General features: G+C 43.5%; 1 protein-coding gene across 11 annotated transcripts in view; it reads right to left on the bottom strand.

The window, feature by feature from the left end:
- Positions 1–1,113: 1,113 nt before the first annotated feature.
- DISP1 (dispatched RND transporter family member 1) overlaps positions 1,114–12,748 on the bottom strand; it is a 227,744-nt gene continuing 216,109 nt past the window's right edge. For all 11 annotated transcript variants that reach the window (XM_061160106.1, XM_061160108.1, XM_061160103.1 and 8 more), the window contains 2 exons: positions 12,557–12,654; positions 1,114–4,744 (listed from right to left, as the gene is read on the bottom strand). In XM_061160106.1, coding sequence (XP_061016089.1) covers positions 1,133–4,744; positions 12,557–12,654 — 3,710 coding nt within the window. In that variant the 3' untranslated portion in view covers positions 1,114–1,132. The remainder of the gene's footprint in view (positions 4,745–12,556; positions 12,655–12,748) is intronic.

Here is a 12,748-nt window from a genome sequence, read left to right as displayed (position 1 = left end):
AAACTGGAGGCCGAATCCAGAAGGAAGAATGCAGTGGAAGGCTCCCTGCCTGGGACAGGAATGCGTACTGTGTCAGGTGACAGCATGAAAGGAGGTTCTGTCCTCTGAAGAATTACCCAGAAAGCATGCTCCGACAGCTCACGGACTGGAGCTTGATCTAACACAAGATACGTGAGTGTCAGTTAAGATGCTGCCTGCAGGTTCAGCATTTCTGGGTGTTAGTTGCACAATGAAATCATCCATGCATATCCCAAGACACCTTAGCCTGGGAGAACGCAGCCCTCTGAACACATCCCCTGGGGTCTGGGCAGAGATTGAAACAAAACTGCATGGAACAAGTTCTCCTACCCTGACTGTTTCATCTGACCTGGGGCTCTCTTGGTCAAGATGAAACTTATCATTTCAGGTGATCACCTCTCTATATCTGTGCTCTTCCTTCTGTGGCCCTAATATTGTCACCAGACACAAGATGATGCCCATGACTCCTGAGTGAACAGGTGTAACCATGGAATGACTGTACATTTTGGCTAATGTGGAAAGAAAGACACCAGTTGGATATACATGGATCATTGGCTTTATGGACAGTCTACCCATGCAGACAGGTGGAAGGCACTATTTAAATGCTTGGCAATTCATTTCTGAATGAGGTCTCATCAAAATTAGAAATTTTAAAGTTGTTTAGTTCCTGAATCCCAACTGAAGTAGCTTTCTTAAAAATCAGTATTTATCTTAAGTCATCAAAAGCCCTAAATACTGACAACCAAAGGCACCAGAATAAGGGTTATCAGGTAAATACAACTGCCAGGGAGAAATGAAAGTTCTAGATAATTCAGACTCTAAATCTTTGACTCACTGCTATGAGAGGGTAGAGAAGCAGGCAATAACTGTTCAAGTTGAGTATAAATGTCAAAAAACAACTGTACTTTTTGAAAATATAAAACCCCAAACGGCTAACACTCTTAACACTCATTAGATATATGCATTTGTTGACTGTTCATATGGAATCTAAAATTACTTCATGATTTTTGACAAAGTGAAACATGCCTGTTCCTGTATTTTCAGACTCTGTTTCTAAACTTCCAGATTTCTATTTCAAAGGAACGACTGAGGCGCTGGTTTAACACTATATTTATTAAAGTGTTTTTATTAACAAACTTTCGCCAGAAAGTTCCGAGGGTGTTAATAGAGCAGGCACATTGGCTTCAATGTTTGGTATTGGACAGTCCACAGAATTGCACTTCACTCTCACAAGTCTGCCACGGCTCTGTGGGTTGTTTGGGCAGGACATATAACCGGCCTCCCCTATTAAATGGTTAAATAGAAATTTGGGTTCATTCTGATTTAAATGTTCCGAGCTCACAATGACATCAGTCTGTGATGGGCTCGGCTCCACCTGCCTTTCTGCATTGTTGGTCTGACTCACTGAAACGGAGTCCTTGGCGGCGGCCCCGCCACTTCCCTCCATGGTCCCGAGGTCTCTGTTTTTACAGAGTCCCCTTGGGTGAGTCTCAGGACCACAGCAGGCTTTGTGTAAGGCTCCGGCACTTCTGCAAACCAAAGATGATGGCTCTACCATCTTTGGAAGATGCTCTTCGAGGCTCTGAAGACTGTGTACACTGGTCTTAGTGATTTTTTCTTGGGCCTGAATGTGCTGCACTGGGTGGAGGAAGAAACTCCTGGGCAGAGCATTCTGGGCTCCAGGCGGTTTTGCCCTGCACTGTCGGCCAGGACAGGGGTGGATGCGAGGGACCGGATGCACGAAGCCCTCGGGGGCTTGGTGTGCGGTCTTCAGAGGCGCCAGGCCGTTCTGGACGTGCACAAAGCTGCTGGCAGTGGGAGCGCACTGGTGGCACAAACAGTCGCCCATCTGCTGGCAGCAGGGTGGGCTGTATTTCAAATGTTTGTAGGCATTTGGGCAGCTGCATCTCTGATTCAGAGAGAAGAAGTGACACATGGTGTGCTGTTCAAGAGAGGCCTGCAACAAGGCAGGGCTCATTTCATTTTTGGTGCTTTTGTTGGGTTCACTGTTGTAAGCTGCATGGACAGGCAGCCCTAAATGCCTCGCCTGGCTGCTGAAAAATTCAGAGCAGATGTGGGTCTCTTCGTAAGTGGTCTTCTCAGATGCTGCACAGCTGTGGGCTGCCAGAGGTTCCAATTCATAAAACTCATGTTCCATTTCTGATGTCTGGCCCCTGGGATCTAAATGATAAGCATTCAGGGTGTGTGTCTTGCTTGGTCCCTTGTCACTGGGACTTGCAGACAAGGCGTGGGAGAAGGCACTGCATTGGAGTTTTTTAGGTAAAGGGATCTGACCGCAGGTCCCCTGCGGCCCAAGGCACCGGCACATGCACTGGAAAAAGAAGGTGGCGAAAGCCCAGCTAATACACATGATGAGCATCATGAAGGTGCCTAGCTGGGTGTAAGCCAGAACCGTAGAGGGCATCATCATGGCCCCAGCCACAAAGGTGGTCAGTGCGGCCATGGCGATGGCAGAGCCCATGCGACTCAGAGAGAAGATCACCTTCCCTTCTCGGTCAGCGTCTGGGGCCAAGCGATAAGCCACCCCATAATGGACAGCAAAGTCTACAGACAGGCCCACCGCCACCGAAATGGTGACTGACTCCAAAACGTTCAGCTCCCAGCCCAGTAGGACGAGGGAACCCACAGTGACAAATATAGTTCCGGCAATCGAAATGATGGCGTAAAGGCTGATGATTATGTTCCAAGTGGTCAGCAGCATCACACTGAAGGCCACGGCCACGGACAGCCCCATGGCAATGAGGGTGCCATCGGAGAGGCTGTCCTGGAGGTCATAGAACTCCAGATTGCTGACAAACCAGCCATGGCTGAGGCCCTCAGGGGCAGAACTCAGCTCGTTGGAAATCCATGAGTCCACCTCTTTATAAAACTGATGCATTTTTTCATAAGCCAGGGTGAAGAGGTAGGTACTCTGGAACTCTAGCACAACTGCCCTGATGGTGTCATTGATGTCAAACCTCGGCCCCGGGGTCTTGCTGTCTAAGTGGTAGCCTGTGCTCCTCTCCAGCTCCATGATGGCTCTCTTGATGCACAGTTCGAAAATCTCCTGCTTGTAGGGGAAGCTCCAGTGGCTGCAGCAGGGGTATAAGGCAGGCTCATCGCAGTCCTGGTTTTCCATCCACTGCTTAAATGTCTCGATGAAGCAGCTGGTGAAGTCCTGTTCATCGGTCTGGTAAAAGAAGGTCTGATTTCTCAGTTTTTGACAGAAGTGCAAAATCCAGACCTGTGAAGCCGGACTAGCGATGTTGAAGGCGCTGTCCAAGGTCAGCTTCCCTTTGCTCTTAGGGTTTAGGGGGTTGCCGTTGTCCTCTGGGGATACACCCCAGATGACCGTGATGGGCATGTGGAGCTCCTCTCCGTGGTGGACGCGCTCGAACATGAACAGCTTTTTGTACTCGGCGTCGTAACGTTCAAAAGGGTGAGACGACCTGAACACCTGAAACTCGGAGAGCTCCAAGGAGGGCAGCTTCATCTTTGGGTTTATGCAGACGATGTAGGCCCCGCCCACCGTTAAGGCCAGGAACCAGAATACCCAGAGGTAGCGAAACTTAATAACGATGCACGGCAAGACTTTTTCAAAAAAAATTCGAGATGCTTCTGAAATGGCAAAAAGGACTTTGTGGCACTTCTGACAGGCCACCGTCCAGCAGCTTTTGTTGTCGTAAATCTGCTGCTGGGGCTTCTTGAAACAGCTGAAGATATTAAGCAGATACCGCTCGTGCAGGACAACCACCGCCGGAAGCCACGTGACCATCAGCACGTAATTGACGAGGATGGCTGTCCCCGCATACACCCCGAAGCATCTGATGGCCGTGATGTTGCTCACGTAGTTGGCGTAAAAGGCAGCTGCCGTGGTAAAACTGGTGACAAACATGGACAGGGCAGCGTGCTGCAGCGTGATGCTCACTGTCTCTGATGTTTCCGCGTGAGGCTTGTCAAATTTGGTGTAGTTCCAGACGTCACATAGGACGAAAGCATCGTCTGCTCCAATGCCCACCAGAATAATAAGCGCGGTGAGGTTCATAAAAGGGAAAAATTCAAAGTTAAACACCACGCGGTAGAGAAAATAGGCCACGATCAAAGAACTGATAATGGCAAACATCGTCATCAGGGTGATGAACATGGACCTGGTGTAGAGGCACATGACTAAAAGGACGATCACCATGGCGATGGCGGGATACACGGTATCCATCAGAAGATAATCCTGAAACAAGCTGTGCTTGATACCAAACTCAATGCCGGTGACAGTGGTGACGCCGTCGGATGCGTTCCAGTTTTCGAAGTTGTCCAGGTAGATGTTCATCATGCTCTCGCCTTTCTCGGTGGGCGAAAAGAGCATGCTGTATTTCAGAGTGGGCGTGGAATCGGCTGTCTTCGGGGCCATGAAGTCCTTGTCCACCAAGTAGTGGAGGATCTGGTACACGGCGTTGTACTTGGTGCATTTCCGTGGCACGTTGGTGCACTTGAGCTGGTCCTTCCTCCGGGCTGCCATATCCCAGCAGTCTGGCTCCAGGGTGCCGTTCTGGTAGTGTTTGGCGCAGGTGCGGAGAAGCTTCAAGGTATGAGAAACATCGCGCTCCACGATTTTCTGACAGGATGATCTGTTGTTCAGAATAGCGATGTAGTTCCCCAGCGTCCAGCTGGGGCAGCAGGAAGCAGCCGTGGTCCTCTGGCAGAGATCGCCAAACTGCGGATGCGATCGGATCTGCGGAGACAGAGACAGGTGGAAGGACTGCCATTTAAAATCGGTTCATGGAAAGGTCTGAAGGACGGTGGCCTTGAGGGGCAGGAAAGTTACCGGAGTAACAGAATCATCCTCTGGAGCTGTCAGTTTGACTACAAGGTGAGATTCCCTCCCCGACCCCACCCGACCCCGGTGCCCAGTCTGCTTTCTTCAGCTACAGAAGGTTCACTTTGTTGTTCCCTTGCTCAGTCTGACTCTTGGTGACCCCATGGACTGCAGCACATCAGGCTTTCCTGCTAGGTTACTTCATTTTGAACAGTAAACTACTATTTGGGGATGACATCCAAGTGTGAAACAATTTCAATCAATGCCAGTTTGGGTTCAAACAGGAGGTAAAATTAACACCTCTTTGGTAAACAAGCCCTTTCAAAGTCACTTTAAAAAGCAATTAAATGGATAGGCTGTGAAGCATATGTATAAACACCTACTGGATTAATTAAGAGAACAATTGCCCAATTGATATATGAAATGAATTTGTGGCTTCACCTAAAATTTCTGGTGATCAGCATGAAATATTTGGTGACAGAGGTACTATATTTCAATCATCTTAGGTGGAGGCAAAGGTGATATTCTCTAGGAAACTGTCAGTGAATCAAAAAGTGATCCTGGTAATATCAGAAGCAGATGCTAAAGATACATGAAAAACCTGGAATAAAATGGTTTCCTGATATATAAGTAGAAAGGGGAAATGTTTCTAAATTAAAATGATATATGTATGATTTTAAATAAACATATACAGGTAATAAAATACTTAAGTGGGAATTTATTTCTTCCACAGCCTTCAAAGTTTATTCAAGTTGGCTAACCACCCCTCCCGCTTTGGGGAACTTTCTGTTTGGTAAACAGAGGTCTGCTGCATATTAGTAAGTCTAACAACTCTGGATTTAATGTGGACAGTATTTCATTTGGAACACTATTCCTGGAGAAGGCTTTTCTTCTTATGGCTCTTCTTCTTATAGAAAATTGAAATCTGTTCCAATGCCAAAGGTGGCATTGGTAAGGTTAGAATGAAGCCTGCACAATCCTATTGCTTTAAAAATCTATAAATTACATGAATGTCCCCTCTACCCTGAGGCTGAGAGTATGAAATATCCCCCTGCTCTCGAGCCTGTCCAGAGACTTCTCTGGAAGCACCAGGGCTAAAGACGACCCACTTCTATCACTTTCCTCATTTCTATCTACCAAATGTTGTTCCAGGGAAGAAACTCCAAAGTTCAAGAAGGGCTCATGGTATTTTTTTTTCTAATGAGATTAAAACTACCCTTTCCCTTTTATTGAAGTATGTGTGTATGCTCAGTCATATCCGACTCTTTGCGACCCCTTGGACTGTAGGCCGCCAGGTTCCTCTGTCCTTGGGATTTTCCTGGTAAGAATACTGGAGTGGGTTGCTATTTTATCAATCATGCACTGAAATATTTTCTCAAAGTAGAGATGTTGGCACAAATCATCTTTAGAACTCAGACTTATCCAAGAACCAAGTTACTTGTAACTCACTAAGCCCTGGTGATCAGCATACTTTACTGGGACTTATCTTGCAAGGGCCAAAGAGTAGATGAAAGGAGATTGGCCATATACTGGGAACTGCTGAAGTTTGGTGACCTGCACATAGGGATTCATTCTACTATTCTACTTTTACATCTGTTTGATAATTTCCATACTAAAAAGTTATTTTTTTTTTTAAGATACTCTATTGGGAGTTAAAAAAATGAATCAAAGGGTTGTTATACAATATACTAAAATAATGCTGATTTTAACAAAGGCTTGATTTTCAAGCTCGTTTTTAGAGAGTGATAATTACTGGGCATTTCATAAAACAGGATGATTAACATTTAATTGTTTCTATGTAAAAACATTCACATAAGCTCACTCGGGGGAACTGAATCACCTAATAAATAACAGGAAATCCTGGAATAGCATCTCTCAGATAACCAGTTTTATCCCATAAAGAAATAATAGGCAAGTCCCTGGGCTCAGCCTACTGAATTGAAAGAAAGGTAATGCATGGTGTCTGACAGTTTTCAAATGGAAGAAAATGAACCGTATCCATTAAAAAACCCACTATCAGCTAGAAAGAACATATCTGTACTTGTCCAAATAACCAAATGCCAAAGATAAAGGAAACAGGGTTGCCAGCTAAAACTGGGGGAAAAGGCACAGAATTCTGTCCTTGACTAACCTTTTAAAAGAATTGCAGAGGGTTTTTTATGTGTGTATCTGACCAGAGATTAAAAAGTTGGACATGACAAACACAGACCAAATACTACTTTGATGGCTGCTATCAAAAATAAATGCTAATGAGCCTCTGGAGGGCCAATCCTCACATTCAAAGGTGATGCTGGCTGATGTACAACCTTTGGAAAACAGTTTTTGAGGACTGTTTTAGAGGGTAAAAAATAAGGACAGAAAACAGACATTTATCCTGAGTTGGATGCCAGTGCCCTGGCATGGAGCTCAAGGGTCATTTAGGCTTTCAGGGAGTGATGCTGTATGTCCCCATCCATCCATCCATCCATCCATCCATCCAAAAGAAAAAATATTTATTGAGCACCCATGCAAGACAAATAAGGCAAATTGGTCCTGCCCTCAAGTTGCTCATGGTGAGGTGGGGAAATCAGACAAGAAAAGCAACAATGACAATTCGCATGAGAAGCAACATATTATGTTTATGAGTCTATGTGAACCTGTGAACAGAGTGCCAAAGTCTGTAACTGCAATGAGAGAGAAGCACGGCTTAGTCATCTGGGACGGAGACAGCGCGATACAGAGTGATATGTTACACTGTGGGGCTGAAAGGGCTTGGCAAGCAGGTGTATCTTCATGCAGAAGGCAGCTGCAGCTTTGCATATTTTTGCCATCATAGGAATGATTTTGAAATCTTTGAAGTTTATAAAAATAAGGATGGAGTTTCTGAGAGCCATTTCTTGCAGCTCTCATGAGGGAACGCCCTTTTCATTCTAGGTATTCACAGATGGGAGTTTTAGGAAATCATTTTGCTTGTGTGGTAATAACACGCCTTTGCACACTTCCCTGGTCAGATGGGAGCAGGGGTGGAGCTGTCTTCACATAGAGAAAAAGAAGAAACCAGCAGAGTTTAAATGATACCTTAACTTTCAAATCTAATGGCCAAGTTGGAGACATGGTAAGACGTGGAGAAAACAATAAAGGCAAGAAAATTAAGTCCTTAATACCAGGTTCAATCAACGGCTGGACTCTCACTCCCCACGTGACTAAGTTCCTCACGTATAAAAGTTGAAGGGAGCCTAGAGATGAAAGAAAATGCAAGGGCTCCAGAGCTTTCTTTAAAACAAGCATCAGGGAACTTCCCTGGCAATCCAGTGGTTAAGACTCTGAGCTTCCACTGCAGAGGGCTTGTGTTCAATCCCTGGTTGAGGAACTCAGACCCCCATTACATGCTGCATGGTGTGGCCAAAAAATAAAACCAAACAAACAAAATCTCCAAGCATCAGGAAACACATTTCTAGAGTCTTCTAAGCTTCGGAGGAGGGAGGTGCATTCCAGCTGTCCACAAAAGCTACGTAAGTAAAAAGGGTACCAAATTTCAAATCCCTACTACAAGCTGATTCCTCTGAGCACCAACTTCTACAGTGCACAAAGATTAAAAACAGGGTAAAGAGTTTCCAGCAGTCAAGATTAGACATACAAACGTCTTTGTTACTAATGACTCTCTGCCAGCATGCCCTACAGGAATGCAAAAGCGCAATAAAAAGTAATGGAGACAGTCGGAGGAAGCAACTGAGTCCCCTTTTGAGAGAGTCTAAGAAACCAAGCATTCTGTGACGAGACAGACACAGCATCAGAAACAGAAGCTCTACACTCTAGAAACCAACACCCATTTAAACTGTGAGTACAAGTGGTATGTAATTTAAATGGGAACTGGTGTTTGAACTCAATGTGCTATCAACACAGGCAGGCAACAACCAAAACACCTGGTCTCATGGTGACATTACACTGATTACCAGATGCTTTCTGGAGTCAACTGACCAACGATGAAGCTCTTCTGCTCTGTATCATTTCATATGTGTCTCATTCAACTTGATCATTGTTAATAATCAAGTGCTTAGGTATGATAGTGAGGATTTGAGGGGGGGAAAAAGGAAAGACTGTCAAGTAGCCTCAGGACACTGTTTGCTCAAAGCACCATAACAAATAAAAATCCCCGAAGGGTCTTGGGCTGGGAGATTCAAAAAGGTACAGTAATAATCTGAAATCTGAATCGTTAACCACTAGATATTATTCCCTGATGGCTCAAGCAGTAAAGAAGCTGCCTTTAATGGAGGAAACAAAGAAGGCGTGGGTTTGATCCCTGAGTTGGGAAGATCCTCTGGAGGAGGAAATGGCAGCCCACTCCAGTATTCTTCCCTGGGAAATCCCATGGACAGAGGAACCTGAAGGGCTACAGTTCATGGAGTCAAACAGAGTCAGACACAACTGAGTGGGCACAAGACATCACTAAATATATTATCTCTGTGAGAAACACATTGTTCTAGGTTCACAGCAAGAGTTTGAGGCTAGAATACAAGGGTATTTGCAATTGGCAAAAATAGCATTTAATTTAAAAAGCTCAAATTACAACCATACTCCTTGAGGCAGAATTTCAGGGCCTTGGTTATGTTTACTCATTTACTGGTATGCATCTGTAAGTGGCTTGACCATTCATTCAGATGTGTCTTTGGGTCTGTTCCTCACATTTTCACAAAAGTACTACAGATTGTTACATTCTTTCAAGGAAGTGAGTATAGGCTTGAACTCACAGCTAACCATTGTTATTATGAGCTCAGTAGAGAAAAAACGACAAGCAAAGTACATCTACTTTTTTCAGTAGTTTAAATTTTGCAGATGCTTCAAGCCAAACCATTAGAAACCATGGTATTGAGATTTCATTGCTTTATCCCTTGTAGAAAATCTTCTGGTATATCTCAAGTACCAACCTACTTGAGATATGGTTTACAAACCAAGTAAGAATCAGCACTGTACCTCTCATAAACCTGCTAAACCTGCTGTTAAGAACTTTCTTCAGAACATCATACTTCTTTTGGAAGTATGGGAACAATCTTTTCCGGTCTTAGTATGAAGGCAAGATGGGTTTCTTCTAAAAAACAAATCTGTAGCTCTATTTAAGTGACTTTTGTCTCTGACCATGAATTCCTCTGCGCTGGTTGCCAGGGAAGTTAAAGACAAATTTGAAGCTCACCACCATGCAAATACACAGAATTGTGGGGTATGCATTATTGTATGTCCAATCTCATCCTTAGCTTTATTTTCCACCCACTATTGTCCCTTCAAGTAATTCATTCAATTATTTATCCTTTCTGTATGCCTTTTTGTAAGGTTCCTACTGGTGCTGATATTTTATCATCTGAAATATACACATATATGTATATATAATATACTCTTCACTTATGAAAGCTATAATGGCACAGTACTGCTTACTGGTTTTAGAGTTTTTGAGTTCATTAAAAATCTAAGATGTACTCATAGAATAAATTGCTAGCTTTTTAAAAGGTACTTTTTCTATTCTAGGCCATGATGATTCTTTGAGGTTCACTTGAGTGGGAAATGGTATATATAGCAAAACAACGCAAAACATAAATGGGAGAGGGAACAGTAATCTGCATTATGGAAGCATAAAGAATGGAGGGTAAAGGCACAGACTCTAGAATTAGACTTTTGTTGTTGTTTAGTTGCTCAGTCATATCTGACTCTTTGAGACCCCACAGACTGTAGCTTGCCAGGCTCCTCAGTCCATGGGATTTCCCAGGCAAGAATACTGGAGTGGGTTGCCATTTTCTCCTCCAGAGGACATTCCCGACCCAGGGATCGAACCCACACTGCTTCTATTGGCAGGTGAATTATTTACCACCGAGCCACCTGGGAGGCTCTGGAATTAAGACTTGGCTGGGTTCAAATCCTGCATCTGTCACTTGCCACCTGTGTGAACTTTCTCATCTGCAAAACAGGCAAAATAACAGTGTTTCATTCCTAAACTGTTGTTAGAATTAAATGAAATAATTCATTAAAGTATTTAGAATACTTCCTGACAAATATCAGTAACACTCAAAAAACATCAGCTGTTAATCAATTGAGTGAATTCAATCACTTTAGTGTCTTCAAGGGAGGGAAGGTCTAAAGATTAACTGCAAGGGTAGGAATAACAGGGTCTAAGAGGTTAATGAACTGTTTTCATCCAAGGTGTGATTATAAAGTAACCAGACTGGCTTAACTTCTCTAAGCTTAACTGCTCATCCATTAAAAGGTATTATTCCAAGGTCACAGGTCTACTGTGAGAGATGTAAAATACCCAGCATAAAGCCTTGCACACAGCAAGTGCTCTCTAAAGTTAACTTTAGAGTCAACTTTCTGTATGAGAACGGTTGTAACCCATAACAAGGAGAAATATGCTCATAGTAGCTTTCAAAAATCCACTGATCATTGTAGAACAGAACAAAATATGACCAAAATGGCTCACTGATGAAGAAACTGTAGGCTGTTTACAGATGGTTTGTGACTTTGGTCTATTTGGAGTTGCAGAGAGACAAGATGGCACTCACAGAAAATCCTGATATCCTCATCCATGCAAAAGTTATTTTCAAAATATGTAAATGGCCTCTCCGAATGAAGAATGAAGTCAGAAGATCTGGGACCAACTAACTAGGTGACCTGGGTAAGGCACTCAGTTCTCAGAAGGTCCTTTTATCAGCACAGGGACAGTGCTGGTCTGAGGGTGACCTCAAAGGGTCCTTTCTACCTCCTATGCAGTAAAGAATCCTGTTAGTAGAACAGGTGATTTATTTCCCTGGATTGTCAGTCTAGCTCTTAGAGCATGTGATTAGATTTTCAACTGACAAGTGATTTTACATTTTATTGGGTTTCATGCTGGAGTTTCTCACTTGACAATGCTCCACGGTCAGGTAGACCAGCTGAAGTTGGTAGTGATCAAGTCGAGACATTAATTGAGAATGGAATTATGCCCAGAATACAAGTTCCTCTTCTGCCTTGTTACTGTGCTTGGATGAGGCCATTAGTGATCTTAGTGACCAGCAGTTTCTACTTGGAGAAACTACGTCTGAACACATGAAATAGACTGCTCTTCCAAGCCTGGTAGTTGACTTTATATTTTCTGGTGCTCTACAGAAGATTAGGAGTGGAAGTACCTGTCTTCTTATATCCTTATGTCTTGTTAAAGCATCAAGGTGTTCAGAATTCAGAACAATCTGGATTGGATTACTCAGGCCATTTCCATAGATATTGTATTTATGCTCTTTGATGTCCTCTTTCCTAGCCTGTGCCCTAAGTTTTCCTTTGAGGTCACCGGCCAAAAGGATCCATTGATTGCCAGAAAGGTGAGCATTTCATTGCATAATTAAGATGCTGACAATTGCCTCAGGGGGAAAAATGGAGTGAACAATGAAACTAGGAAAGAGAAAATACAACAAAAGAAGAAAAAAAGGCTTAACTATTATCCTGAAAGGAAATAAGCTGTGAAATAACACAAAAGACTATGAAGGACAAAGAACATGAGTGGGAAAGAAAGAGATCTTTATTAAGGAAGATGGTATGTTTTAAAGGTGGGGAAACAGAAACACTTTGATCCTGGGGTCGAAAGAATGCAAAGCCATTCTCCTGGTGTTTATTCTTCAGTAGGTAAGCCACTTAAGTGCTTTCATCTGATCAGGCACCAGGCTCAGCAGTAAAAGGAGTTTCAGAAATACAACCTTATTTGTGCTGAACAGATTTCAGTTTTACTTTACATACCCTTGAATTATCTACATTGCACATTGATTTAATTGCAGGTAAATTCCACAATGTCTCCCCTCCAGCTGAAGTAAATACTACTCTGGAATATCGGTCACCTGGTGACAGGGGAAAAAAAAAGAAAAAGGTTTATAAATTATTAATTTATTTCAGAAGACTAAGCATTCAGAAATAATTCAAACTGGGAAACCA

Source organism: Dama dama, chromosome 14 (genome assembly GCF_033118175.1).
Source record: "Dama dama isolate Ldn47 chromosome 14, ASM3311817v1, whole genome shotgun sequence".
In the NCBI taxonomy this organism is placed as follows: Eukaryota; Metazoa; Chordata; class Mammalia; order Artiodactyla; family Cervidae; genus Dama; species Dama dama.
The sequence above is the reverse complement of the archived record's forward strand: the minus strand, read 5'-3'. Positions and strand labels throughout refer to the sequence as shown.